This window comes from Corythoichthys intestinalis, chromosome 4 (assembly GCF_030265065.1).
Source record: "Corythoichthys intestinalis isolate RoL2023-P3 chromosome 4, ASM3026506v1, whole genome shotgun sequence".
Taxonomy (NCBI): Eukaryota; Metazoa; Chordata; class Actinopteri; order Syngnathiformes; family Syngnathidae; genus Corythoichthys; species Corythoichthys intestinalis.
Genome location: NC_080398.1, coordinates 23,616,299 through 23,643,931, shown reverse-complemented (window position 1 = coordinate 23,643,931; position 27,633 = coordinate 23,616,299). Strand labels below are relative to the sequence as shown.

The following is a 27,633-nucleotide window of genomic DNA, read 5'->3' as shown; positions in this document are numbered from 1 at the left end:
GTGAACATGAAATCTCAGTTATACCCACGCACATAAATACTAATAGACTCGAGTACAGATGCATTTTGTTAATGGGTAATAATGATATGACGAGAAAGGGCTACTCACATTTGATTGGCTAAAATAGTACCGGCATTAGAGGTGCACAATTATAGGAATTATGACGTCATCCAAATAAATCCGATAACATTATTAATAGGCTCGATAATATATATGTGTGCGTTTGTTTTCACTCCCGTTTTGTCAGTATGCAAAGTTTTGTTACTACTCTAGAGGCTGGATTTTTCCGTCAATGACTGATAAACCTTACTATGGCAATTAGCAAATGTTTGCATTTTACAGTATTATGTTTACAAGCTCTTGAGAGGCCTTTTGGTCATTAATAGGCTTGCTATCCTATAATTGCCAGGTTAAGAAAGTTGTTTCATGGATCAAGACCACAAAAGTCTCCTCTCCTGTTGCACCAAATGTGCAGACTCGGCTGACAAAGCACAATACCTGTTGGGTTTATGTTAGTGATTGATTGTGATTGACTCAAATTATATTTTTTAAAAAAAAATAAATATGGGCACTTTATTTGAAGTCAAAACTCTTCTAGTCTTTGTTTAGTTCATTATTAGGAGTGACAACCTCTTGGTACCTCACGATACGATACGGTTTGCGATTAAAAGCTCACGATAACGACGAGCTGACGATATGGCGATACAATGATTATCGATACATTGGTCAGGAAATCATTGTAGGATATTTTAAAAACAACTAATAAACAGAAAAACAAGCTTCTGCTGTGAATTGGAATGAGTTTATCACTAGTAGATGTCCAATCCATTTGAACTGGGTGGGTGGCAGCGAATGAACATTCGTTCATTCGCTGCCATCCCTCCCATTTCAAACGGATTGAACGTCTATGGCCGTCAGTAGCAGCCAATGCCAGGCAATGAGGAAATTTGGGCCATTTAAGGTCATTTACCAGTTGATTTTCAGTTACTTCCTGTTGATTTTGGGGTATTTTATGGGTCACTTCTTGTTCATTTTGTGTTACCGACCTGGGAATCACCCAAATGAATAGGCAGTGACTCAAACTCAACAGGAAATGACCTGGAAATGCCCTAAAATGAACAGCAAGTGACCTATAAATGCCCTGAAAATCTGACAGAATGCCTGCGAATGCTCTGGTTTCGAATGAACGAACGTTCCCAGTCTAAATGGATTGGGCGTCGAGCACCGTCAAGGCAGCCTTAGAGTTAACCAAGACACTATTATGGTGGAAGATTTTGGTAGCAACTTGTGGGTTCCTTTTTTTTTTTTTTTTTTTTTTTTTTTTTTTAACATATTGACACCTTTTAAAATAATATCTCGATTCTTGCAGGAGCATATCGATAACCTTTCGGGATACAAAGTATCACGATATATCACCATTTCGATAATTTGTGACACCCCTATTCATTATACAGTAATAACATTCATGTCATCATGAAAATTCTGTTTGGGTCACAAGCAAATCTATGCTGAATCCACCACTAGTATTTTGTACCTACAGGTGTTCAAAAACTCAGGTGAATATACATTTTAAAAATTATATATATTATCGGTTATCATATCGGTATGGCCTTGAGGAGCAGGAAGTTATTGATATCGGTATCGGTTTTAAAAAATGGATATCGTGCAACTCTAACCGGCATTGATGAAGTGGCCTCTCCCTGGAAATACTAGCTTTTATTCATGTTTTCTTCACTGTGAAGCATCAGGAAAAATTAAAGTCTTTGTTTTTCTCATTATTAAACATGATTCTTTCCTCTGGGATGGACACAATGAAGGTGTTGATTTTCCCTTTAAAAGGCGCTAGATAAAGAGAGCTAACATGACAACAAATTTTCTGTTAAATGCTCCAATTTTTTTTTTTTACTCATTTCCTGTTTTTTTAGTCGATGTCCAAATTGCACAATCTTTGACACACTTAAACTTTACATAACCTTGACTTCAAATTCTCTTTCGTCACGTTTGACGTTCCCAAGGATTCCAGACTGCTTGACTGCTCAGTTGCCGCCTGGAATGCACGTGATCAGCCTCACTGCCCGCTGAGCTCTTGCCGTATAACGATACCCTCAGCATGACCGGCATTATTGGGGCTAATCCAAGAAGATTAGGAGTATACATTACAACAGCACCGCCTCGGCCCTAGCTACTGTTGGTGGGAGGGAGCGTAGGGGGGGCAGGATTATGACAACCCGAGGGCTGTGATGTCATTAGGGACGGTGTCAAAAACGCTAAATGATGCAGCCATCTAGACGTTGTTCATTGTCAAAAAGTAGCAAATCTCCAGGCCAGGTGATTATGTTGTTTCCATACACAATAAAAGCTCTCATCTGGAAGGATCACAGGAATACAGTCACCTGATCTCCGTGTGTGTGTGCGTGTACGTCTAATAATGCCCGGATCAGTTTCAGAAGGGCCGTGGTCACCTGTGATACGCGCACACGCTTAGTTCAAAAGTAATACCGTTCACACGCACTCGCTCATGCAAGTCACAGCTGCCCACCTAGAAAAGCATCACTTCTTTTGTGTACACACTCCATATACTCTTACAAAAACACACCGCCGTTCACCTCACACCAACCCACCACCGCGACAATATCGCCACGTAAATCCCCCGTGTTACGTTACGTACACATGCACACGTGCGCACACGCTGGCAGCTGCAGGTCAACTTTACTGAATGTTCTGCAAGAAAGTCATACTTTCTGGGTTCATTTTTTGTTTATCCCATTAGCTGCAACTGACAACACTAGACGTCCAAGCTAATTTAACTGGGAGGGCTGGGACTGTGAAAATGGTTTGGACATCTATCGCTGTCAATTGCATCCAATGAGTTAACCTTGTCTACCAACTTGGAATTTACAGTAAAGCAACTTTAGACATTCTTCTGGCTCTCTCTGAGAAAATAGGCAAAGGACGTAAAAAAGAGCTTGGGCTACAATTAAATTGCTTAATCGCAATTAACTACGATAAATCGCACTCTCATGAACAAAGCAATCAATCCAAAAGTAGTCTATACAGTAGCGATAGTCATTCCCAGATCTGTCCTGACACTGAGTGAGTCTAGATGTATGGTCCTCTAGTCTAAAGCCTGAGTTATGCTCCCACGTTGCGGTGACGGCGCAGCGACTACGGCGTCATTCGACATTCGATGGTTCTCCGGCCAGGTGACGCGTTGCTCTGTAATGCACCACCAAGCCACTAGAGGGGTGTTGTGTGTTATGTTTGTACGAATTTGGGGCATGCTTGTTGACTTCCTCTTGTCTAGTTTAACGGAGAAAAAATAAACGATGCAAGATGGAACGCTTTAATGTGGATCTTCAGCTCATCAACATTGAATAAATGTTGATCATACAAATGCTGAGGAGCAGGCGACGCCAAAGACGGTTTTGAGGCAGTCTGTGCAACTTTTGATGCCGAATAGAGAGTTCTAGCCTCGGGTGAAAATAAGCTGGCTGTGGCGGCTAGCTTCAAACTGCTGTCGAGCACTGCGTCCATCGTTTTGTCCGAAGTCTGCAAAGCCCTCCAGCCCGATTTGTGTGCCGTGTTCTACAACCAGCCAGTGGGAAGCCATAGCATATTTCTGGCGTCTATGGAAGTTCCCAAACTGCGTTGGAAGCCTTGATGTTAACGTTATCATAAAAGCACCAAGGCACTCTCAATCAGTGATGATGTATCGTGTGTGAATGAAAATTAAACATCAAAACAACTTTTTAGACACCAAACCTATGCTTTACATTTCGTAAGGTCAGGAAATGTTATCTCCACATAGTGTAAAATCAATAATACTGTGTAGCATTAAGAATTGTAGTCATTAGAAGGACTGCACACTTCGGGAGTTCCAAGATAATCGATTATTACATGCATCGTGATTCGACATGTGACGATTTGATTACGATTCATGAAGGTTAAAAAAACGATGATTTTCCCTATAACTTTATGACAGCCGATCATAGTGGAGCGAAATTCAAGACATGTCTGCCCCCCGGACACCTTTAACGGACGCACGCACAACGTTATGATGGATGCTGCCAGTTACTCTGCAAGAGATTTACTCCTTTTCAAAAGACTGGAAAATAAATTTGTGTATGAGACAGGCAGGAACCTGCCGGTCGCGCTTCTGTGCGCAAGTTATTTTTTAGAGCGAGAGGGGAAGAGAGATAGTTCGTTGCTCCTTTTTTTCAGATGTCCAGCAGTAGTTTGAAGTCATGTCAATTGAAAAATGTCCTGAGTGTGTTGCTAAGACCCGTGTACGCCTATAAGAGGTGAGCACACGAGCCCTCTCGTACTTTTTAGCCTTTATTGTTGGTGTTTTTGAGATGTTAACAGTTAGCGCAGTGCGCTAAGCTAATTAGCTAATTCGCTAATGTGTATTTCATATGCAAAACGTGTAAAACCATGATTAAGTACAGCAGTAACACTACAAATATGTGAAATAGTACAGAAATCTGTGAAAACAAAGTATATTGGTTAAAAGAAGTCTTATTTCTAAAGACACTTTGTTTCCAGAAAATGTGTAATTCATTCCACCTGTGTGAATTTTATTGTATTGTTGAAAGAAATAAGTACTGCCTTTAAAACGGTTAATGTTTTTGCACTTTCTTGTAAAAAAAATATTCATAATAAAAAAAACAGCATAAGGGCGGTTTTTTTTTGTTGTATGGGCATGTTCCCATCGTTCCTGTTGAATCATTAGGATATTTTAAATTAATGATGGACATAAATTTGTTTGGCTACTTTATTAATTAGTAATGTACGATGCATCAATAATCGTGATAATCGTGATAACCGTGATCATAGTCAATACCATGATCATCGTTCAATAATCGAATTGTACCACTCTAAATCGTAATCGAATCGAATCGTGGGGGCCTAAGATGGTACGCCCCTACTGGACACACAAAACGTGGAGAAACCACATGTTAAAGTCGACTAGAAAGCTCATCACCAAACAATCTCTATGATAATACTACGACCATCAAAACTTTGGATTCCGGTCATCTCAGACAGAGACTGTACTGTACATTGGCTTCTGTAGGTGCTTCTGTTTTGGTTAGCAACACAATTTATATGAGTTCAGTAGTTAACTCTAATGAAAAATACACTTGATTACACTTATGACTCTTTCTTACTGGATGAGTAAATGGACGGGTTGATGAAACTCTACAAATGAATCGGGAGCAACGCATCTCGAAAAGGGACGGCCACCATCTCCTAGAATACAATGCACTGTAATCCTTTTGTTCCTCAGAGCCAGCAGGAGTACATCTGTGTGCAAACGCCTGCCTCCTGCAAGTCAAATGTGAGTGGGTTCTGGAACGGCTTGCGGAGATACCGACTGTTGTGTTTCCCCTCATGCGTAATGCAACACAGCCGGCAACTATTAACCTTCTAAGCAGGAATGTGGGAGGTCCAAGAATTCCAATAAAAAAGCAGCCCCGCGTGTATGTGTGTGTACTATTATTCACATGGATGTGTTTGCCAAAAGTTATCAGTCAACAGCACCGTCCCGCACAGACATGCGCAGGCAGCCGATTAGCAGCCAGTAACTAATACAATCAATTTGGGGTCGTGGTACGTTTGTAATCAATGGTATGATCACAGACATGGCCTGAGGCCGCATTTGGTTCTGCTGCACAGCAAACTTTTTAAATTGTGATCTTCACTTTGGAGCCATTTAGTCCTAAATGAGAAAATAATCCATTGGACTTCAATAGCCAGATGGGGGAGTTAATGTGGTTTCCGTCAAGGGTAACGCCACCTTGTTGGTCACTGTGTCCAACCCCCAACCCACCTCACGCACCCCCAATGATCCTGATGGTCAAGGGCGACTAATAGCAGGGAGGTCCATTAGTGTCGACTGGCCGAGCACATTGTTCCCTTTAGTCACATTCCTGGCTAAATACAGACATTTTCACAACTACCCTCCGACCTCCCATCCTCTATTCCAGAAGTCATTTGTCAACTAACTACAACACATGGATTTTGTTACTTTTATTTTTGTACTGATTTACACATCACACTGTGTTTTGGTTCACTAAAAACAAAAATCAAATTGAAAACTATGTCCAAATAGAAGTCCTTTTCTTTTTCAAACAGAGCATCGTCTTATCAGCTTGTTATCCTCTGTGAAAGGCCCATCACAAACCGAGTGACACATGTGAACGCGACCTACCTGGATAATCATGATAGAAATTAAAGTCAGTGACTCTCACTCGCACAGCAGGACATTGGTATTTGCATCAATATCAGCAAAAAAGAAACCTACTCCCATATTTTCACAAGTCACATTATTTATAGGGTTTGGCATCGTTTGAATTTGAACGGTTCCAGTTCCGATTCCACGTTTCGATTCCGGTTCCAAACGATTCTTGATTCTGATTCTTTTAATAGGCAGGGTAAAAAATTGCATAGTTTATATTAATTTTCTAACTTCTCAATGACCTTTTTTTAATTATATGAATTTATAATTGACTTTGCTATCAATTACTCACAGGGCTATTTTAACTTTCACTTTCACAAAGATTTTTATTTTTCAAAAGATTAGGGAGAAAAGATTTACACATATTCTTTTGCCTATGTTTTAGAGCAGACATGTCCAAAGTCCGGCCCGGGGGCCAAATGCGGCCCGTGGTCAAATTTCATCCGGCCCCCAGCCTCTGTCATAAAATCAATAACGTCTGACCCGCACACAGACTTAATAAATTGGTCAGCAGTACTGCTACCAGAATATGAAGTAGCTTACACACTTAATGCTGCTCCTAATTTACCCACTAAAAGGCAGCAGCACTCTAAGCTACGTTACCCCATGTGACCCTTTAATTCCAATTTTCTAAACTGGCGATAATCAACAAAAAAAAGAAAGTTGACTGCGACGGCCGACGCTTCAAGGATAAGTGGAAATTGGACTTTTCCTTCACTAAAATATGCAAAAACTGTGTGTGTCTCATTTGCAAAGAGACAGTCGCTGTTTTTAAAGAGTTCAATGTGAGGTGATATTACCAAACAAGACACGCTGAAATGTACGACAAAGTTACAGGGAAGATACGCATCGAGAAATTAAAGCAACTTGAAGCTAGTTTCATTTCACAGCAGCAGTATTTCGCAAGAGCTTAAGATTCGAAAGAGAATGCCCAAAGGCTAGTTGCGAGATTGTTGAAATTATTCATTAAAAAAAATAATAAAGCAAAGGTGACATACAGAATGGCTTGCTAAAATTTGCTTAAATATATTGTTCTCCGTAAAGCACGTCGGCCAAGGTGGGCCCCCCACATTTTTACCACACCAAATCTGGCCCCCTTTGCAAAAAGTTTGGACACCCCTGTTTTAGAGTGACTTATGCTGCAAGCATTTATTGTATTGCATTGTTTCTTTTAAGTGGTATTTCTACAAGTTAGTTAAGGGCTGACATCTTGCAGATGTCAGGCGGGGAGTGTTCTGTGTCTTGATCTTAAGTTGACTACTTTTTAAGTTTGATTTCTTTCTAAACTGATATGCTGTTCATCCATCCACAACTACTATTGTAACTCCGGACTCGACAGTTTTTCTTTGGTTTTGCTATGTGCGCTTGGCTTTCCCTAGTAGTGACTTACTGGAAGCAGCAGGCAAAAAGAACATTACTTTAGTTGAAAAAGTATCCTTGAGGTGTGCAGATGCTACACACCTCCTCTGCTCTACAGATGAGGTGTGTACGTTGGGAACGGTTGATAAAACAAAATCTGTAAGTTTGCACGTTTTAACAGAGAGTCTGATATCATTTCAGGGTGTTTATTCTGTTACATTGTTGTCATTTATGTGAAGTGAAGCAACACGTTTTTGTGCTAAGCTAAATTGGCCACTTGTTGGGCAGCTATTTTTTCCGGTCGGCGGACAGGGCATCGAAACTTGGAATCGAAATAATAAAATTTGAACAGTTCCAGCAGAACCGAAGTGTTTGTCCCAGATCCCATCGATGCTCGATTCTCAATGCCCAACCCTAATTATTTCTCATAATTTGACAGAGTCTTATATGTTTTTTCTCCACATGCCAACCAATGAGAAGGTGTGCATCAGAATTGAAAGTGAAGATGAAGACTTTAATGATTTTTTTTTTTTAGATTGAGGTCAAGACTTTGGTAGAGAACTTGTTATAGTGTGTTGTTTAGGCTATGGTTATCTGAATAACTGTGAATATGTTAATAACACCTATTTAGCCTATTATTCTCTTATTTATTGATATTTCCCATCCATCCATTTTCGAAACTGCTTACCCTTGTCAGGGTTGCAGGGTGCTGTAGCCTCTCCCATCGGACTTCTGGCGAAAGTTGGACTACACCCAAAACTGATCGCCAGTCAGTTCTAAGGCACACACACAAAGACAGACAATCATTCGCCCTCGCAATCACACCGCCACTGAGTGGGAATTGATTCCACGCTGCCTGAACCGACGATACAATGATTCAGGAAATCATTCTAGGATATTCTACAAACAACTAATAAACAGAAAAACAAGCTTCTGCCGTGAATCTGAATGAGTTTATCATTAGTAGATGTCCAATCCATTTGAACTGGGAGGGTGGCAGCGAATGAACATTCGTTCATTCGCTGCCATCCCTCCCACTTCAAATGGATTGAACGTCTATGGCCGGTAGTGTCGGCCAATGCCAGGCAATGAGGTGATTTGGGGCCATTTAAGGTCATTTACCTGTTCATTTTCAGTTACTTCCTGTTGATTTTGGGGTATTTTATGGGTCTCTTCCTGTTTATTTTGAGTTACAGAACAAGAAATGACCTGGGAATCACCCAAAATGAATAGGCAGTGACTCAAACTCAACAGAAAATGACCTGTAAATGCCCTAAAATGAACAGTAAGTGACCTGTAAATGTCCTGAAAATCGGACACAATGACTGTGAATGCGCTGGTTTCAAATGAACGAATGTTCCCACTCTAAATGGATTGGGCGTCGAGCACCGTCAATGCAGCCTTAGAGTTAACTGAGACACTATTATGGTGTAAAATTTTGGTAGCAACTTGTTGGTTCATTCCCCCCCCCCCCCCCCCCCCCCCCCCAGACATTGACATCTTTTCAAAACGATATCTCGATTCTTGGCAGGAGCATATCGATAACCTTTTGGGATACAAAGTATCACGATATACTGTATCACTATTTCGATATTGTGTCACACCCCTAAACACTAGTGTGGGTAGCTCGCGGCATCGCAGGTGGTTGTCTCCTTGAAAAGTACATCTTGGTGCAAAAACAATGAGCACCCCTCCTGTACGGCATTTACAACTTGATATTACTGTATTGCTTTTTTCTTGGTCTCTAACAAAATACAATTCCCTCAAAAACTTATACTTGCTTAGTGATGGAAACAGTTTAAGCAAGGACCAATTTTGCTTTCTTTTACCCAGATAAAGATTCTTATCTCCGTTTTAGAAAGCACAAGGGTAGGCTTAGTGTCACTGACGACCATGACAAAACTTCAATGAAAAACCATTATGGAAACAAGCGCTTCCAGGCGTTTGTATTACAATTCCATAAAACAGATGCTTTTGTATTACCGTTGAACAAAATAAAAATCACGAGATGTCACCCCTCTGGGCTTTTTGCGTGTTACTTGCTGCTGATCAAACAGAAGATAAGCTGTTTTCTTAGAAGGCGCCATCCATTTTATCCATGTTGGCTGAGCATGATCGCAGCACGGCCTCCCGTCCTGTAAATCAGGCTGTAAAACTGTATCGGGATAATGGGCCGTAGTGTTGTTGTTTTTTTTTTGCTGCAGTCAGCAATGAGAGTGTGATTGTACACATTATCGCGGCGGTCAACAAGCTTTGCCTTAAAGCTATATCCAGAGGCGGGCTTGTGTTATGTGTCACAGCAGAGGCAGAAAGGTGATGGTTAACAGTTGAATGATGGGAATTAGTCGGGGATGCTGACTCTTTACCACGCAGGCGGCACACACGCAACACTCTGCATCATTATGAGGACAATGAGAGGTCTCTGGCCCCCACGAGTCCACGCACAATCAGCCTCGGGGGCCTGCCCCCCGCTCCCACCATTGTCCCACACTCCCTGCACACACAATGGGCTCTCCAGAGCCAGGGGTCCCGCTACTATGCAATTCCATCGTACAAAGACACACACCAGTCCTTATCCCATCACAGGGAGACATGAATGAAGATAGAGGAAAATGAGGTTGGAGTGTGTAGTCGGAATGAAATATAAATCGGAAAATGCAACACGCCGTAGTCTATTACTACCCTGCACTAAAGTACTTGTAAAGTCAGATTTACAGTAAATACTTGTAGATTCAGATTCAGATGCCCTTTAATTGTCATTGCACACAAAAAAAACACCGCAGTGAGATTTATGGCAACGAAAAGTCGTTGCTTGCTTCTGGCTTGCCACAGAGTTAAAAGACATACAAAAATAACTAAAAAATCTCTCATGAAAAACTACTGTACAATAAAAAAAGTATGGCTGTAATAAAATGAGCGTTCTTGTGCGACCTCAGGAGAATTTGGCCAGTTATGAGTTCAGTGTGAGTGTAGTGGCGCGAACTGCGTTCAACAGCAGCTCCACTCAGGGCATTACAGTAGCTTAATTGCTTCATTTATTCTTAGCTTCACGTAACTGACAGCATATTCTAGTCTTGCTCAAGCCTCAAATTTGGAAGGAAAACAACTAGATTTGTACCTGAAAAAAACACACCTCTAAGTTAAGGTGGATCCATATGAACATTCTCTTTCATCCAGGGAGGCATTATATTGATAAAAACTAGGTATGTGCCGGCTACCGGTTTCACGGTTTACCGTGGTGTGAAAACGTCGCGGTTTCAAAACCACTAACATTTTCCGTCAGACCGTAGTACGGTATTTGCTATTTTTCATGTGTCAAAAATGCAGCCAGAAGTGGTGTGGCAGCGCTCACCCCCTCCCGTTTGTTGCTGTGTGTGAAAGTGACTCTATCGGTGAGACAGCCAGCGAACCCAAAAACAAATACTCCAAAAAGGCGTACTTTTCTTCAATTTATTGAGCTCTCAAATCGTGGTAAGTGGAATATACAAAATGCATACATTTAAAATGTTGTACAATTGTATTTTTCCATATGTGAGTAGCTTCAACAGATTTTCCTTTCAAATTCAATATACAAACTAACTAAAAACTTACAAAGACGAATGTTAGCCTAGGCTTAGCTGGGAGAGCAACTTCGTCGAGTGTTACAGCCGCAGAGTGAGAAAACAAGCTTGATTCACTTGAATGAAGGGGAAAAAGGGATAGCCTCAAAGATCATTAATTGCGAAAGATGATCTTGCCCTAAGCACAAATACACGTTCGCTTGATCAAGGAGAGGTCTCACTCCCAAAGTTTTTTTTTTGTTTGTTTTTGTTTTTTATTAGATGAAACCTTTCCACAACAATATTTACATTTTAACCAACTTATACATTTTTAACTAACTTATTAACTTATGAATTCTTTATGTTCTTTTTAACACAAAGGCATGACATCATGTAGACTAGAGTTGACACAGTGGCTGAAAATGGCGAAACTTCACTGAAGCTTTTCCACCCTCAAAAAAAAGTCATGCAGTTTAAATTTTTTTTTTAATTATTCAGAATTGTTTTTGCTTTTTTATAGAAATTATTTTGTTTTTGCTCTAGTCTTGAGCAACTTGAGCTTTGGCTGTGGGTATAGTCTAAGTTATATTTCAATTTTATTTAAAATATTTGTTGTTGTTTTTTATTGATAATTTCTTTATTTTTAACAATATATTCATGTTCCAATTTGCAACTATGTTCAGAAAAATTTTAAAAAATCCTGTTCAATGGAAAAAAAAAAAATTTAACCCATACATCTCAAAATAACTCATTTTGGAGCTATAATTGCAATACCGTGATACCGTGAAACCGCGATATTTTTGCTCATGGTTATCGTACTGTCAAAATCTCATACCGGCACATGCCTAATAACGACTGGACTTTTTTGCTGTCCAAGCCCCGTTTCTGACTGACTGCAGATTCCCCGCACTATAAGCATCTGAACACTACTCCACCTCGATCGAGCACTGCAACAGAAAAGCTGTGACCCTCTGTCAAGTTTTGATAGTTCCCAAACACAATAAACTGAGATGTATTATTTGTTAATGACACCACAAACCCATGTCACGATTGTCATAGAAAATGGGGGACAGCAAAAGGAGATTGTCTGTGGATGAGGCTGTTGGCAACAATCATTTTTAAAAAGAAATAGACTTTGCTTTTCAGGCAAAAGGCATTTTTGAGAAAACCAGGAAACTACACTATATGCCAAAGTTACTAAACGGTCCAACAGTTCGACTAGGTATGCAGTTGGACTAAGGGCTGGATTTACATTGTATAGTTCAAGTGACAGAGGTCCGCAAATACGGGGTCGGGGGGCTCATTGAATCAGATATCCTTCGATTTGAAATCATGTCTAATCCAGATGTGGATGGAAATCTGCGAAGTATCATGTATCAGTCAACGCAAATGAACTATCAAAGTTTGGCTTTACAATATCTCGTAAATAAAAGTTTTATATTTTGAGATACAACAACAAACGCATCCGACCAAAAACATACAGTATATGAACATAAAACAACACCCATTGTAAGTACAGAGTGAAAATATAAATCCTTGACTATTGTCTAAATATACTACATTCGATATAAGTGTGTAATAAGCAAAACAACTGCAAACAGCAGCAACAGGGTAATGTCGAGATGATTGTCATTAATGTTGTTGTATGTAAAGTACGCATGTGCCGATTACTAGTTTCAAGGTATACCGTCAAGGTTTCAAAACCGCAAAAATTTTCCGTCATACGGTCCCTAAAGTATTAGCTATTTTTTATGTCCCAAAAATGCATGGAGATTCCTTCGCTTGCAGCTGTAAGGCTCAACCCTCCCCACCGGTTGTTTCTCAGTGTCAGTGAGTCAGCTATGCTACACGATGGCTGGAGGAGGTGAAACTCCTTAACCCCCCCCATCTAAGAAAACGAAATCGCTGGTATGGGAATACTTCGGCTACAGAAAAGTTACAGATGCCCAGGAGGGCCCACCAACATATAAAACATGTTTGCGGAGGGTGGCTGCTGAGGAGGCAATACCTCCAATATGATTTCGCATTTATACAAAATTAAAGGTTAGTAAACACTCATGAACGTTTCCCACCAGCTTTTAGTGTGTATCACTGGTAAAACGTGGTGGGGTTTTTTCTCTCTGGCAACTGTTTGTGTTAAGAGAGTCTATGTGTAATGTAAACATGAACGAGTCATACACACATGCTTTTAATGGATAATAATTCAATTATTTTTGTTCTGGTGGTAATAATTTTGAGCTGTGGATTTAGATTTTTTTTTTTTTATTTTAACTTAACATTCTTATGTTCCAATTTGCTAATATGTTTTGAAAAATAAAAATCCTGTTCAATGAAAAAGTTTTTTTTTTTTTTTTTTTTTAAACCCAGATATCTCAAAGTAACACACTTTAGAGCTGTCATTGCGATACAGTGATATCGTGAAACCGTGATATTTTGGCGTAAGGTTATCATACTGTCAGAATATCATAGCGGCACATGACTAATGTAGAGTCAACCAAGCCAATAAAATTTTGAATGCTTATTATTTGCATTATCTATGCATAATTGCTTGATGTTGACACAGCTCGGGTTGGAGTATTTGCGTGAAATTTAAGAATCTGCTACTTAACAGAGGAAATGTACATTGAAATAGACTGTCCATATGTCCTCAGACCTGTAGGGTGAATTCAGATTGATGTAACCTGTGGATTATTTAACCTATAGATGAAATTGAATTAAAAGCACAAAAGCCATCATTTGAGTTTACTATCATTATTCAAGGCAGTACATGTCCAGCGGTGGCTCCGAAACAATAGCAACTTTTCACGCAACAGGCGACAATCATTTTCAACAAGCTCATTCAATGGAGAGAAGGCAAGGGTTAAGGGTTAAAACTTGCGTTCTGATTGCAAATCACGGGGAACAGCAGGAGATCAGTCGGATCAGGGCAGGGCCAGATTAGATAGTTCAATAAACAGCACTACAAAAGGTCAGATTTGTTGTTAGGCAATGTCTCTGAGATGCACCCACATGGGATTAATCAATTAAGCGACCTAAAGATACGTAACATTGACATGTGATGACACAAGATTAGATACAACAGTGGAAATGATTTGCTCAAGAACTGGAGGGAATAATACATCCCAGGGTTAAACTATTACAGCAACGGTCTGAAGACATATTTTAAACTCATTTACTTCCATTGACAGCGATAAACAAGAAATCATTTTTTAACTGGGATGGCTGCCATTGAATGGTCATGTTTCTGTGCCATTAACAGCAAAAGACGTCCAATCTATTTAGACTGGGAGGCACGGCAGCAATCGAATGCAGTCAATGGCTGCCAATAAATTCATGAAATAACATTAAAGCAGTTAAAACTGTAGCATTTACTTGGTTTTTTATGTTGTATGTGATAATATTCCACTGTTACTGTGTGGTCAATGTGAAAACAGCTCATTTTTGAAGCAACTCTGGTTCATCTATCACGGTCGACCACAGCTAATGAGTTAGAATTCCTGTACAAAAACTTCTCCCCGTGTTCTTCACTTAACACAACTTGTTGAGACTGGTGCTTTCTTAAGTCAAAAGGACATTTGTGTTGTAGTTCATGACATCTTCTTGTGTACTTCTCTCAATGAGTTGAGGACATTCTAAACTTTCTTATTTGTACAGCAGTTGACGCACAGTTGAAACCTGGTTATGCTCCATCACAAGCACGCGACAATCCTAAAACACTTTTTTCTAGCCATAACACACACAGAACGTGATGAGAGAGAAAAAAAAACACTTTGACATTTACAGATTGGATGCACACACACACGCGTACGCAGTATACATCAGACCCATAAACACAATCAATATTTAGTAGCTTCCCAGAAGGCCACACTAACAGAGTTCCTTGTAATAAAAGGTCTACAAGTTCACGATGGGATGTCCTAGTAGCCTCGTCTTGCTGCAGTGTGTGTATGTGTAGGAATGTGGAGGGCCGAGGGGGGCGAAACATGGGTGCAGCGGGAGTCAGGAGGGGACATGGTGGAGGGGGAAGGGAGCAGAAAGTGGTCCCACCACTCCAGAGAGGAAAATCTGTTAAATATGTATGACTTGGGATGTATACATTTATTTATTTGACGACATAATCTGTCCTATTCCACCACCTGTAAGGACTTTAATAGAAGGAGAGCCAATTTAGTGGGATGGAGCCCAAGTTTATTAGTGGAACCCAAACATGTAATTAAACTTGCACTACTGGCCCAAATGCCCACACTTCCTTTTCAACTTTCTGATGGGGTTAGGGCTGGCTTTGGCAAGAAGAAACTTATGCAAGCATTTCAGGAATTAGGCATACACACACAGACAAACCTCAGCAGACTACCGGAAAACCCCACTGCTTTTACCAGGTTAAAATTTTAAGTGCGATTGACAATGACAGACGTCCAATCACGTGGCTCTTTTCCTTCTGCTGTGAATTTAGATTAGTTTTCCTCTAGCAGACGTCCAATCGATTTGAACTGTACACATGGATTGGACGTCTATTGACGTCAATGGCGGCCAATTAGTTAATTTGATGCAATCCAATCACAAACACAAAACATCACTGAGTAGTTCCGTATGGAAATAGGAAAAAATAAAAAGTAAAATTGAAGTAGTTGTAGAAAAGAAGAGTTTTATATATGAAATCAACAGGTTTGTTTGTTGTGCTGCTTGTTCAATCAAGATGGAAAAAAATAGAAAATATATATGAAATAAAATGAAACTCCGCAGAAATAAAAAATTACAATTTCTGACATTTTTGAGAATTATTTCAAAAAATATATTCTATTTTTTTTATCGGTCAGAATATATTACGCATGGACTGTAAATTCAAATTAAGAAACGACAGGAGTGACGAAAAAGTGTCCTTACCGTTGTCTCCCGGGGTCTTCATTTTGACCGTAAAAGTTAGTGAAACTCCGCCGACTGGAGTGCGCCTCCTCCGCACCCCGCTTGGTGGGAAACGAGGAGGTACTTTGCCTCTCTCTGAGCCCGACCGAGAGGGCTCACTCTCCGCGGAGCTAAGCGGCTAGGGTCCGGTAGCGGTCTGGTAGTGCTTCTCAAAGTTGTTCTCAAAGACAACAACAGCAAAAAAGGCGGTCGAGGCAAACTCAAAAAGCGCTTTCACTCTTCCAGGAACTTGTTCCGCGAACCCTCCGGCGAGTGATCACTTCGCCTCGGCCGCATCTTCATCGCCGTTCGACATGTCTCCGAGTTCGACGTGACTTCTCCGCGCTTGGACGTCGCTTTGCTTGGACTTTTTTTTCTCTCTCTTGCCCGCCCGCCAGCTTCTCTGGCGCTCACGCCACTCGTCGCACTCTTCTTCTTCCTCCTCCTCCGTCCCGCCCCCTCCCTCCTTCTACTTCTACCCTCTCGCCTCGCTCTGTCCTCTGGGTGTCGTGTTTCGCCCCCCGCTCGCTTCCACGCGAAGCCCGCCCACATTGACTGGGAGTCGGGGAGGGGGAGAGGGTCGGGGCGGAGGGGTACGTAACCTGGCGGAGGGGTACGTAACGTGGCTAGTCACGTCTCTCTCGCTCTCTCTCGAACGTCAAGCACGTTGCCTTGGTCACCGGCCGAAGCGCGCCTACAGGATGACGTCACACCTACGTAAGGGCTCGCACTGACGTCAATCATCCCTCAGGTTTGTGATAGCTCAATATGACAAGAAAATTATTTTAGCTCCAATCTACGATATAAATAAATTAACACAGATTATTGATTACTAGGAGAATTCGAAGAAAAAAATGAAGTTTGTTAATATGAAGTCAACAAGTCAATTTTTTTTAATGCAATGACTGCCATAGACTGGTTTTACATTTACTCAAGGGCGTAGGTTTGGTCTCAACAATGGTAGGGACAATATAACCAAGGGCGTAGGTTTGGTCTCAACATTGGTAGGGACGATATAACAGCATAACCTTAATGTACACTTATTGCTGGGGATGGGACATTAATACAACCAAACATGTTGGGTGAACGGGGGTCAGGGCTTAATTTCTCATCAATATGAACCTAATTAATTCATAGGCTAAATGATCAATGCAAAATTAATCTGTAATGACTTATACTAACTTTCATGTGTATTGGTTCAGGTGATACATCATTCAGTTCTAACCTTTGTTTTCAAAACTACTAAAGAAACATTTTTGAAAACCTCTAGAATTCATCTCTGGATTTTATTAGCAAATTTAAATTGCAATCTTTGAACATAACTTAAATGATACCAACATACACAATAAATACAAACTTGTTCTTAACTACTCATGAACACACAAAAATAAACAGTTGTCTCAAGACCACTCTACATTTGTTGAAATAAATAAATTAGGGCTGTCAAACGATTAAAAATTTTAATCGAGTTAATTACAGCTTAAAAATTAATTAATCGTAATTAATCGCAATTAACCGCAATTCAAACCATCTATAAAATATGCCACATTTTTCTGTAAATTATTGTTGGAATGGAAAGATAAGACACAACATGGATATATACATTCAACAACATAAGGACTATATTTGTTTATTATAACAATACATCAACAAGATGGCATTAACATTAACATTCTGTTAAAGCGATCCATGGATAGAAAGAACTGTAGTTCTTATAAGATAAATGTTAGTACTAGTTATAGAAATTATATATTAAAACCCCTCTTAATGTTTTCGTTTTAATAAAATTTGTAAAATTTTCAATCAAAAAATAAACTAGTAGCCCGCCATTGTTGATGTCAATAATTACTTACACAATGCTCATGGGTGCTGAAGCCTATAAAATCAGTCACCCAAGCGCCAGCAGAGGGCGGCAAAACTCCATAAAACACGATTAACAAGTGGGCTTTTCACTGTACTGTCATTTAAATCTGTCTTAGCGGGGCATGTGCGGTAATTGCGTCAAATATTTGAACGTGATTCATTTAAAAAAATAATTACCGCCTGTTAACGCGATAATTTTGACAGCCCTAAAATAAAATAAATATAACTGAAAAAAATTTCTTAGTCAGGGTATAACAAAAATAAATAAAAATTCAGCTTTCCTTCAAGATAGAACACTTCTGCTTTTGTTCACAAGCACAGCCAAACTCGCCCCAAAAATGAAAATCATTCATTAATCATAATCGAGGTTAAAATATATATATATATATATATATATATGAAAAATGCAATGTCTGCATTGACTGCAAATAAAAATATTTTTAAATTTTAAAATGTAGAAATGTAGAAAATAAATAAATACATTTTAAATAAATTCAAGCCATCAGCCAATCACAAGTGCATTTTAGGGGAAAAAATGAACTGGCACATTCAGCAAGTGAAAAGGGGTCAATATAAGTCTGAACATCATGAAAATAATCGTCAATTCTATCTTTACAACATATGGGAAGACAATCTAAATGACCTACGTATATACTTTAACTGAACTAATTATATAATGCAAATAAGGTTGCCTAAAAGTTGGTGGGGAAAATTTGAGCATCCTGAAAAGTTGCTAGTGTTATGTCCCTACCATCCAAATGCAAACCTATGCCCTTGCTCAAAACTAATTTCGTCTATCTTAGTCGACGTTTACTAAAAAGTTTTCGTCTGTAAAATTAAAAAACATTTACTCCTAAAATAAATAAGTAGATAAGTTTCCAACTATTTTGAATTAACATTTACAGACGAGCACATATTGTAGCGTCTATAGGACAACGCCAACTTGGTGATTACCGTGTTTTACGGACTATAAGTCGCACCTGAGTATAGTCGCACCAGCCATAATAACCCCAACGAAGAGGAAAAAAAACCAAATATATAAGTCGCACTGGAGTATAAGTCGCATTTTTGGGGGAAATTTACTTGATAAAATCCAACACATCAAACAGATATGTCATCTTTAAAGGAAATTTAAAATAAAAAATACAACAGAGAACAACATACTGAGTAAGTGTACAGTATGATAATTTTACATGATGCATGAACAACGAAATGCGAATGTGGCCGGTATGTTAACGTAACATAGCTATTAAGAGTTATTAAGATAACTGTAGCATAAAGAACATGATAACAAGTTTACCAAACCATCTGTGTCACCCCAAAACACCAAAACACATGTGAAATGATATATAATGTGTTAATAATTTCACACATATGTCGCACCCCCAGCCAATCTATGAAAAAAAAACTGCGACTTATAGTCCAAAAAATACGCTATACAGTGTATCACAAAAGTGACTACACCCCTCGCATTTCTGCAGATGTTTAAGTATATCTTTTCATGGGATAACACTGACAAAATGACACTTTGACACAATGAAAAGTAGTCAGTGTGCAGCTCATATAATAGAGTTCATTTATTTTCCGCTTAAAATAATTCAAAATATAGCCATTAATATCTAAACCCCTGGCAACAAAAGTGAGTACACCGCATGAGAACTACATCCATCCCTAAATGTCCAAATTGAGTACTGCTTGTCATTTTCCCTCCAAAATGACACGTGACTCGTTACAGGAGTGCTGTCAGCATTGCTGCAGAGATTGAAGAGGTGGGGGGTCAGCCTGTTAGTGGTCAGACCAAACGCCGTACTCTACATCAAATTGGTGTGCATGGCTGTCACCCCAGGAGGAAGCCTCTTCTGAAGATGGTACACATGAAAGCCCGCAAACAGTTTGCTGAAAACATGTCAACAAACCACATGGATTTCTGGAACCATGTCCTATGGTCTGATGAGACGAAGAAATTTGTTTGGTTCCGATGGTCTCAAGCATGTGTGGCGGCAACCAGGTGAGGAGTACAAAGATAAGTGTGTCATGCCTGCAGTCAAGCATGGTGGTGGGAATGACCCCCCCCCCACCACCTCTTCAATCTCTGCAACCATGCTGACAGCACTCCTGTAACGCGTCACATGACATTTTGGAGGGAAAATGACAAGCAGTACTCAATTTGGACATTTAGAGATGTACAGTACGTAGTTCCCATGTGGTGTACTCACTTTTGTTGCCAGGGGTTTAGATATTAAGGGCTATATTTTGAGTTATTTTGAGGGGAAAATAAATGAACTCTATTACATAAGTTGCACACAGGCTACTTTTCATTGTTTCAAAGTGGCATTTTGTCAGTGTTGTCCTATGAAAAGATATACTTAAATATCTGCAGAAATGCGAGGGGTGTACTCACTTTTGTGACACACTGTACACACTCAGCAGGGAAAAGGTACATTATTTTCATTTAATTATACATACCTGGACCTTACAAACTGTATGTAAAAAAAAAAGTTGTCGGAGAGTTAAAAAGGACGCTCGCCATTAGCATTAGCCTATGCTAACGCGAACGCTATGCAAACGCTCCGAGTTACATTTAGTGTGTAATGATCACTCAGCACAGACCTCTAAAGGCTAAAGCAACATTCCATATTACCTCTGGCCGAGAAAACAAATCTTACCTACGATGCAGGGAAAAAGTACATTATTTTCATTTAATTATACATACCTGGACCTTACAAACTGTATGTAAAAAAAAAAGTTGTCGGAGAGTTTAAAAGGACGCTTGCCGTTAGCATTAGCCTATGCTAACGCGAACACTATGCAAATGCTCCGAGTTACATTTAGTGTGTAATGATCACTCAGCACAGACCTCTAAAGGCTAAAGCAACATTCCATATTACCTCTGGCCGAGAAAACAAATCTTACCTACGATGCAGGCTAACTACACATAAAAATGTCGAACATTGTGAACATGCGACGGAAACTATTTTGCATTTTCGTCTCGTTGTCATCTCGTCAGACAAAAACTGGCGTTGATGTCATTATGTTTTAGTCTTCCAAAACTTGTTTATAGCTCGTTATTGTCTCGTCATCATCATGAAAAAAGTGTTCGTTGACAAAATAGTTTCATTATCGTTGACAAAAACAACACTGCTACCAACCTAGCTCTCAGAGTATGTGTTATGGTAGTTAGTAATGGAGGGAAATTGATATTCAAAACACCTATTGATGGCAATAGACGTCAATCCATTTCAACTGGAAGGGGCAGATCAGTCGATTGCTTCCAGCCCTTCCCTATTAAAAAAAAATTGGACATCTATTGTCGTCAATGGCAGTCAAAGAGTTAAGTTATTTGAGGTCACAAGAAATTAAGATAAACAATAAGATTCTCAGTGCAAAATACACAGAGGCCACGCTTATTTGAATTTATGTCTTTATTGTACTTTTTTCCTAATGTATTATGTTTTATTTAAATTCATATTGTGACGTAATTATGTTGTTCAACATAGGATTTACGAAAAAATATTCAATCCAAGTACACCAATGAATATTATCTCCAGTGGCATATTTTGAAATGATATCGAATGAAACTCGAGCTCACTAAAAGAAGCAAAATGAGATCATGTCTGATTAGCTGTAAGGAAAACTTACAACAGGTGGTGACACTATAAAATCGCAACCTTTGAGCTTCGCTACTGTAGCTCACTTGGGTCGGACGGCCTCTGATTTTGACTGTATACAATTTTTGCTTGGATATAGAATAGCAGTCACTAGAATTTCAAAATGTTGAGAGAAGAGCAAAAAGTTGTAGCACTGCGCCCATTTGAACTTTATTCCTAACCATATATTGTATTTTTTTCTCCACCTATGTTGTACTGCAACCCCATAAAAAGCAGAATCATACCACATATTCTGCTAATGAGGTGTTAAACGCTCTTGAAGTGCGTCCCTGTCCTCTTCCGATTGAGGCGCAGCAGTGCCCCGTTGCCCCCGTAGACACTACAGCATGAGAAGGAGGTAGTAAAATAAACAAAGTCCCCCTAGCAACAGCCAGCGTCCCCACGGTGTGATTTACAAACAGGATTTCTTCTTCCCTGCTCACTGGCTATTCTCCGACGGGTGCAGGAAACAAGCTCTGCGCCGCCTGATAAGGAACTCGAAATAAAAACGACTAAAAAAGAAGCTATGTTGTCATCCTGTTTGGTACCTCCATTACATGCAGACTAGTGGTTCTCAACGTCTAGTATGAGGACAACTAGTGGGCCCATAAAAGAAATCAGTGAAATGATATCATATATATTAGGGTTCTAAAGATATATTGATCCATATCGATACACTGCACAGTTAAAGCATCACTAGATAACTTTTCAGCCTCTGTAAAATATTTTCATACCATTTGTGAAGATATGTCGACTGACAACTAGTTGAATGACACCTCTTTTATATCTCGCGGGGGGTCTGCATCACTAATTAACTTTGAGGAGGGTGGCAGGAACCCTACCTCACAAAAAAAACTACCAATGTGATGACTGCTTTACGGCATACGTCACTTTCTCCTTTCCCCATTCATTACAAAGACTGAAATCGATACGAACGCTTTCACGTGAATTCTGCAAAGATGGCAGAGCAACAAAAGAGACAAAAAGTTTTGTCTGAGGAGGAAAAAAGAAGGGAGGCTACCAGGATAGGGAGGCTTTTACTCCCTGGCGTGACGTCCCCCCCCCAACTGAAGTCATCACCAATGACCAGTGTTGGGCACGTTACTTTAAAAAAGTAATTAGTTACATTACTCACTACTTCTTCCAAAAAGTAACTGAGTTAGTAACTGAATTACTCTATAGTAAAAGTAACTAGTTACCAGGGAAAGTAACTATTTCCGTTACTTTAAAAAGAACTTTTGTATGTCAAAGAATTTGAAATTTTCTGAGCAGTATTCGAGTCAGTCGAATAGAGAAGAACAGACAGGTAGTTAATTTGTTAGGTGCTTCAACAGATTTGAATTGCTTACCACAGATGTCGACAAAAGCTTTGCCCCGGGACATAAATTACACATTACATGCAGGTTCTTTCCTTTAATTTCGACAAACTTGAAATAGTGTCTATATCTCCACCTCTTAAAGGACATTTTTTCTTCTGAATGCTCTGCCATCCCGACCCTGTGCATCTGTTTTGCGTGTGTGTGTTTGCCGCACGCGCTGGTCCGGTTTGCTTGTGAAATCACTGGCTCTGATTGGCTTACCACGACACATGACTCTAACCCTTAGCCAATCACAATCACTTCCATCGCATTTCTCGAGGGGCTGCATTCAGGTAGGCACGTTTCTCGACAATTCACGTCACCTTCAAAGCGTCTGCCGTCCTCAAGATGGAAGCAGAATTATTGCTGGCTGACAGTGGGAGATGGGAACGAGGCTAGCATCAGGTGTAGCAAACACAGAAACGTTACCAAACTTTGGAAAGCATTGTCTAATTGAATGAGCAGGGACAAACAGCTTGAAGTCAGAAGTACGTGCGCCATTCTCGAACCTGAACGCACTCCAAGTCTTGGATGACAAATCAACCTAGCAGAGAGTCGACTCGACACGGCTGGACCGGGCTGGTAGTTTCTTCAATTTATTCTGAGTAAGTAACGCACCGCTTTTGACCGTCAGTAACGGCGTTGTAACGGCGGAAAAAGTAATTAGTTAGATTGCCCTGTTACTGAAAAAATAACGCCGTTACGTAACGGCGTTATTTATAACTGCATTACTCCCAACACTGCCGATGACGAGTTGGGGTGGGAGGGGGTTTCAGCCACAATAAGCCACACGGTTTCTAACCATCATGTGCTAATGTTAAGCCACAACTTGATTCATTACATTATTACTATTCATCCTTCACACAGTCGCTGGAAACAGAATTGTCGTTTAATCCATCTACAGGCAACCGGGAGATTGATTTTTCATTGATTGATGATTTTATGACACTGTGCGGGTGTGCACTGGTCCTCATGAGAAACATAGCACCTGTCCTCATGGGAAACGCAGTCTTCCTTAAAGCAAAACAGGCAAAAGCTTTTCTCCACTGCTGTTGCTAAAATCGACCAAAACCTAAAAGTTACCAAGTGTCGCTTTAAGCGATGATTCAATCCAATCGATCAAAAAGATAAGAAAAAAAAAATCGGTTAACATTGTCATATTAGAGATATGGTTTTCATTCAAATGCCTGATGTTTCTGAAAAAAAAAAAAAAATAATCAAAATTGCTTTGTATTTATATTGCCTGAGGTGAAATGTTGAGTGATTGTGTTAGATGTGTACATATTATCTGTTACGAAAATTGTACAAAGAGGTTAACTAGTTTAGAATTATTGCAAGAAACTGGACCGTGAACGCCATTACATCCCAATGTATCTTGAGTTCTGTGTGATCTATGTGAGTTTAAGACTGTCCACCCACAAAACTTCTATTGTATGTTAATGAGCTTCTTGACCATGTGATTATAATAGACTGAGTAGGAATGGCTCTTTCAGTTGAACTGACCACCACGGAATCAGGACCTCTTAGAAAAGACCATACTGCCATCGTGTCGATGTTTCTTCCCAATGTTAATTGAGAGAAACTAAACATTATCACATAAAGTCAATCAAAATGTACTCAGTTGAACTGACATTATCGTACCGCCTTTTCTGCCTCACCATCCCTTTCCCTGCACTTGGGTCTACGCACCACCAGCCTACCTGTGAAATCTGACAAAACGTGATTGTTTACTGTTAGTTTCAAGTGTTTAGTGGGTTAGAAAGGTGTTTTTGCCAAGTGGAGGCAAGGCGGTCGCTGTTGCGGCGTTGCGCATGGACGTGCACAGCCGTGTTTTCACCCAGAGTGCTCGACCCAAAATTTCTCTTTTGAAGGGAAGAAAATTAGCATTCTGGGCAAGTTAAAATAACAGTATTGCACTGATATTTGTTTGTTTAATGTTTTTAGTAGTCCGCTTGGTGCAAAAAAAAAAAAAAAATCATTCACAATCCTTTGTGATTCCTGGAAAATACAAATGACATCATCTACTCACTGACTCACATTAGTGTCAACTACAATCAATCTATAGTTGTTGACTCTTCTAGTACTGAAAGCAGTTGCCGCTGTCACACTGGCAACACCCCACGTCTAATCATTTTAATGGGGCATCATGCATCAGCTGTATGCGTGCACACAAAGTTGAAAGAGGACATGAGTAGGTAAAAATAATGCTGGGTAGGGGGAGGAAAAGGAGCGAAGTGTCTTGTTTGTCAGCGTCCAGAATGTTCTGTGCTACAGATTTGCCTGGAAATGTCATCGGCTGTGCTCGAGTTCCACGCGCACACACGCACTTCACTTAATAGCGCTCTTAGAACTCTTATATGACTTCCCTCCTCCTCATTTTTGAAGCACATCCTCTTGTTCTTGCTTCAGTTTCCTCTTCTAGGAGGAAAGTCTTCTGATTTTAAGAAGTAGTGTATTTTTCGTACAATTTATCACTTTTTTGGCGGGGGGATTTAAAATTTTTCTTTCATTATTTTTGCTGGGCCTGCGACTTGTATTCAGATATGACTTATGTATAACTTTATTTTTTTATTGTGACACATGCTATTAGGGCACTTTAGGTGTGCCTCCTAGTTTCAGAGTTGGCAGAGTCTAATCTATTTGGTAGTGATTTTATGTTGTGTTGATAGGGTTATAGTTATCTGAATAACTCTTTGTATTTTACATTAACAGACACCCATTTAGCATGTTGATCTCAATTTTATTGTTATTAGCATAATTCACAGGTGTCAACCTTAAAGGGAACTTCAGACTTAAAGACTTGTAGGCTCTAATAAGCCACAATTGTTCTCTTTTACTAAAGTAAGTCATTAGAAACACATAAAATATTGCCATTGATTTAAAAAGCTATGATATTTAATACATGTTTTGACCTACAGATGGCGCCATGTTTTATGCGCGCAATGGACGCTCGGGGTGATGACGTAGTTTGTGACTCACTAGACGAACACTAACGGTCTTCTGCAATTCCTTCTACACGGCAACATATGCGCACATCGGTTAAAAGCAGCGAGTACTTACTATTTGTGTTTTTATTGAGTCTTTTATTACCTTTTAATTGCCTCAGAATATTTCTTGCATGTGTTTCCCTCTCATACTTTTAAGCATTGGGTTTTCTTGTGGTAGCTTTAAAGCAGATTGTTGATCTGTTGACCTGATTAGACAGGCAGCCTATTTAAACCACCCTTATTTGATATTACTACATTTAAGTATTTTCTCAAGGCATCTTTAGTATGTTCTGTCTGTATGCATCCAAACAAAACAAGCTGAAAGCGCACGATAGTACTTTGGATCTCAAAATTTGCCTTTTGTAGACATTTCGGCAGTGTAGCACATTTTGGCAAAACACCGGTTCTGTCCTACTCTCATCTCATCCCATCCCGTCTTTCCTGTTCATTTTGCTTTTGCTGCTCGTTTTGTGAAATACCGACAGTGCTGCCATGCTCATTAATGTTCCCATCGAGTTCAGATTGACAGGGCTGAACAGATGACATGTTTATGTCGCTACAGTCATACTCTGGAAGCCCAGCGGCATAATCCAGTGACGTCACCGCCCCGAGACGTCAACAACGCTAGCGAACTAGTAGTTAAACTGATTTTACAAATTGTATAAAAGCGAAATTATCAAGAGGGTTTTTAATGTCAAATTATTTTAACTCATAATAACGTTCATCTCTTAAGAACAACAAGTCTTTATATCGTGGATCCCTTTAGGGGAATCTGCCCAAAATCATCATTTTGTATGGCCCTTGAAAGTAAATCATGTGCAGTGACTTCATGTTTCTCGCCAAAATAAAATTTTAATAAACACTCCTTATCCCTCCTTCATCACCACAAACTGAGAGTATATTTACAATTTCCCCCTCTCTTAAAAGTGCAAAAAAAAAAAATTAACATTTTTTAATGAAATAAAAACAACAACAAAAAAATTAACAACGGTTTATCCACAGGGTACACAGATTGGGTATAAAGTGTATAAGCGACAGGCAGCAAGTGGTGAGGTGGTAGTAATGTAACATATATGACACTTTACAGTACTCAGACTGGAAAGCAGATGAGTGACTTTATATGATGACAGTTTGTGCATAGATATTGATGTAACATTGCAAAATTGCTATAATGTAATTGTGCAAATATTGGAAATGCAGTACCCAGATTGATACAAATGTCTGACAGCATATTACATAAGCTCCTTTCACACTTACCTGAACACCGGTTAATTCCCGGGATTTAAACACGTAGCCCTTATGTGTAAAAGCAATTTCCCAGTTCGACTGACATAGAGATGACACGGACACTTACCGGGTTGCATCCTAGTATAATGTCTGGGACTTTCCCAGGACGCGGCATCTGTAAAAGCAGGCATTTAATTCCTAGGTCACCACGCGAAGGCTGATGACATAAATAACATGGTGGGTCGATCGTAATTTCCTCTTTCTTCGCAGTAAGACAAAAAGCGGTAAACTAACATTGCAATTATCAAAATGGCAAACTGGAAATAGCAAAATTAAATTGGAAAGATACTGAAATCAAACTGCTACCGGATCATACAGCCGAGGAAGAGACAGTCCATCGTCAATCTTTGGAAATTTGTGATTTATTTTGTTGCCGATGGCAACCAAAATGTCATGTCCAGGTTATAAAATCCTACCAGCCACCTTCCTCGCACAGAGAGTGTCAAGTCGCCA

At 39.7% G+C, this 27,633-nt stretch overlaps 1 protein-coding gene across 1 annotated transcript in view; it reads right to left on the bottom strand.

Moving 5' to 3' along the window:
- The window catches only part of erfl3 (Ets2 repressor factor like 3), a 123,984-nt gene extending 107,495 nt beyond the window's left edge, over positions 1-16,489 (bottom strand). Inside the window, exon 1 of the mRNA XM_057833568.1 lies at positions 16,021-16,489. Within this exon, the coding sequence (XP_057689551.1) occupies positions 16,021-16,042 (22 nt within the window). The 5' untranslated portion in view covers positions 16,043-16,489. The remainder of the gene's footprint in view (positions 1-16,020) is intronic.
- Positions 16,490-27,633: the final 11,144 nt, after the last annotated feature.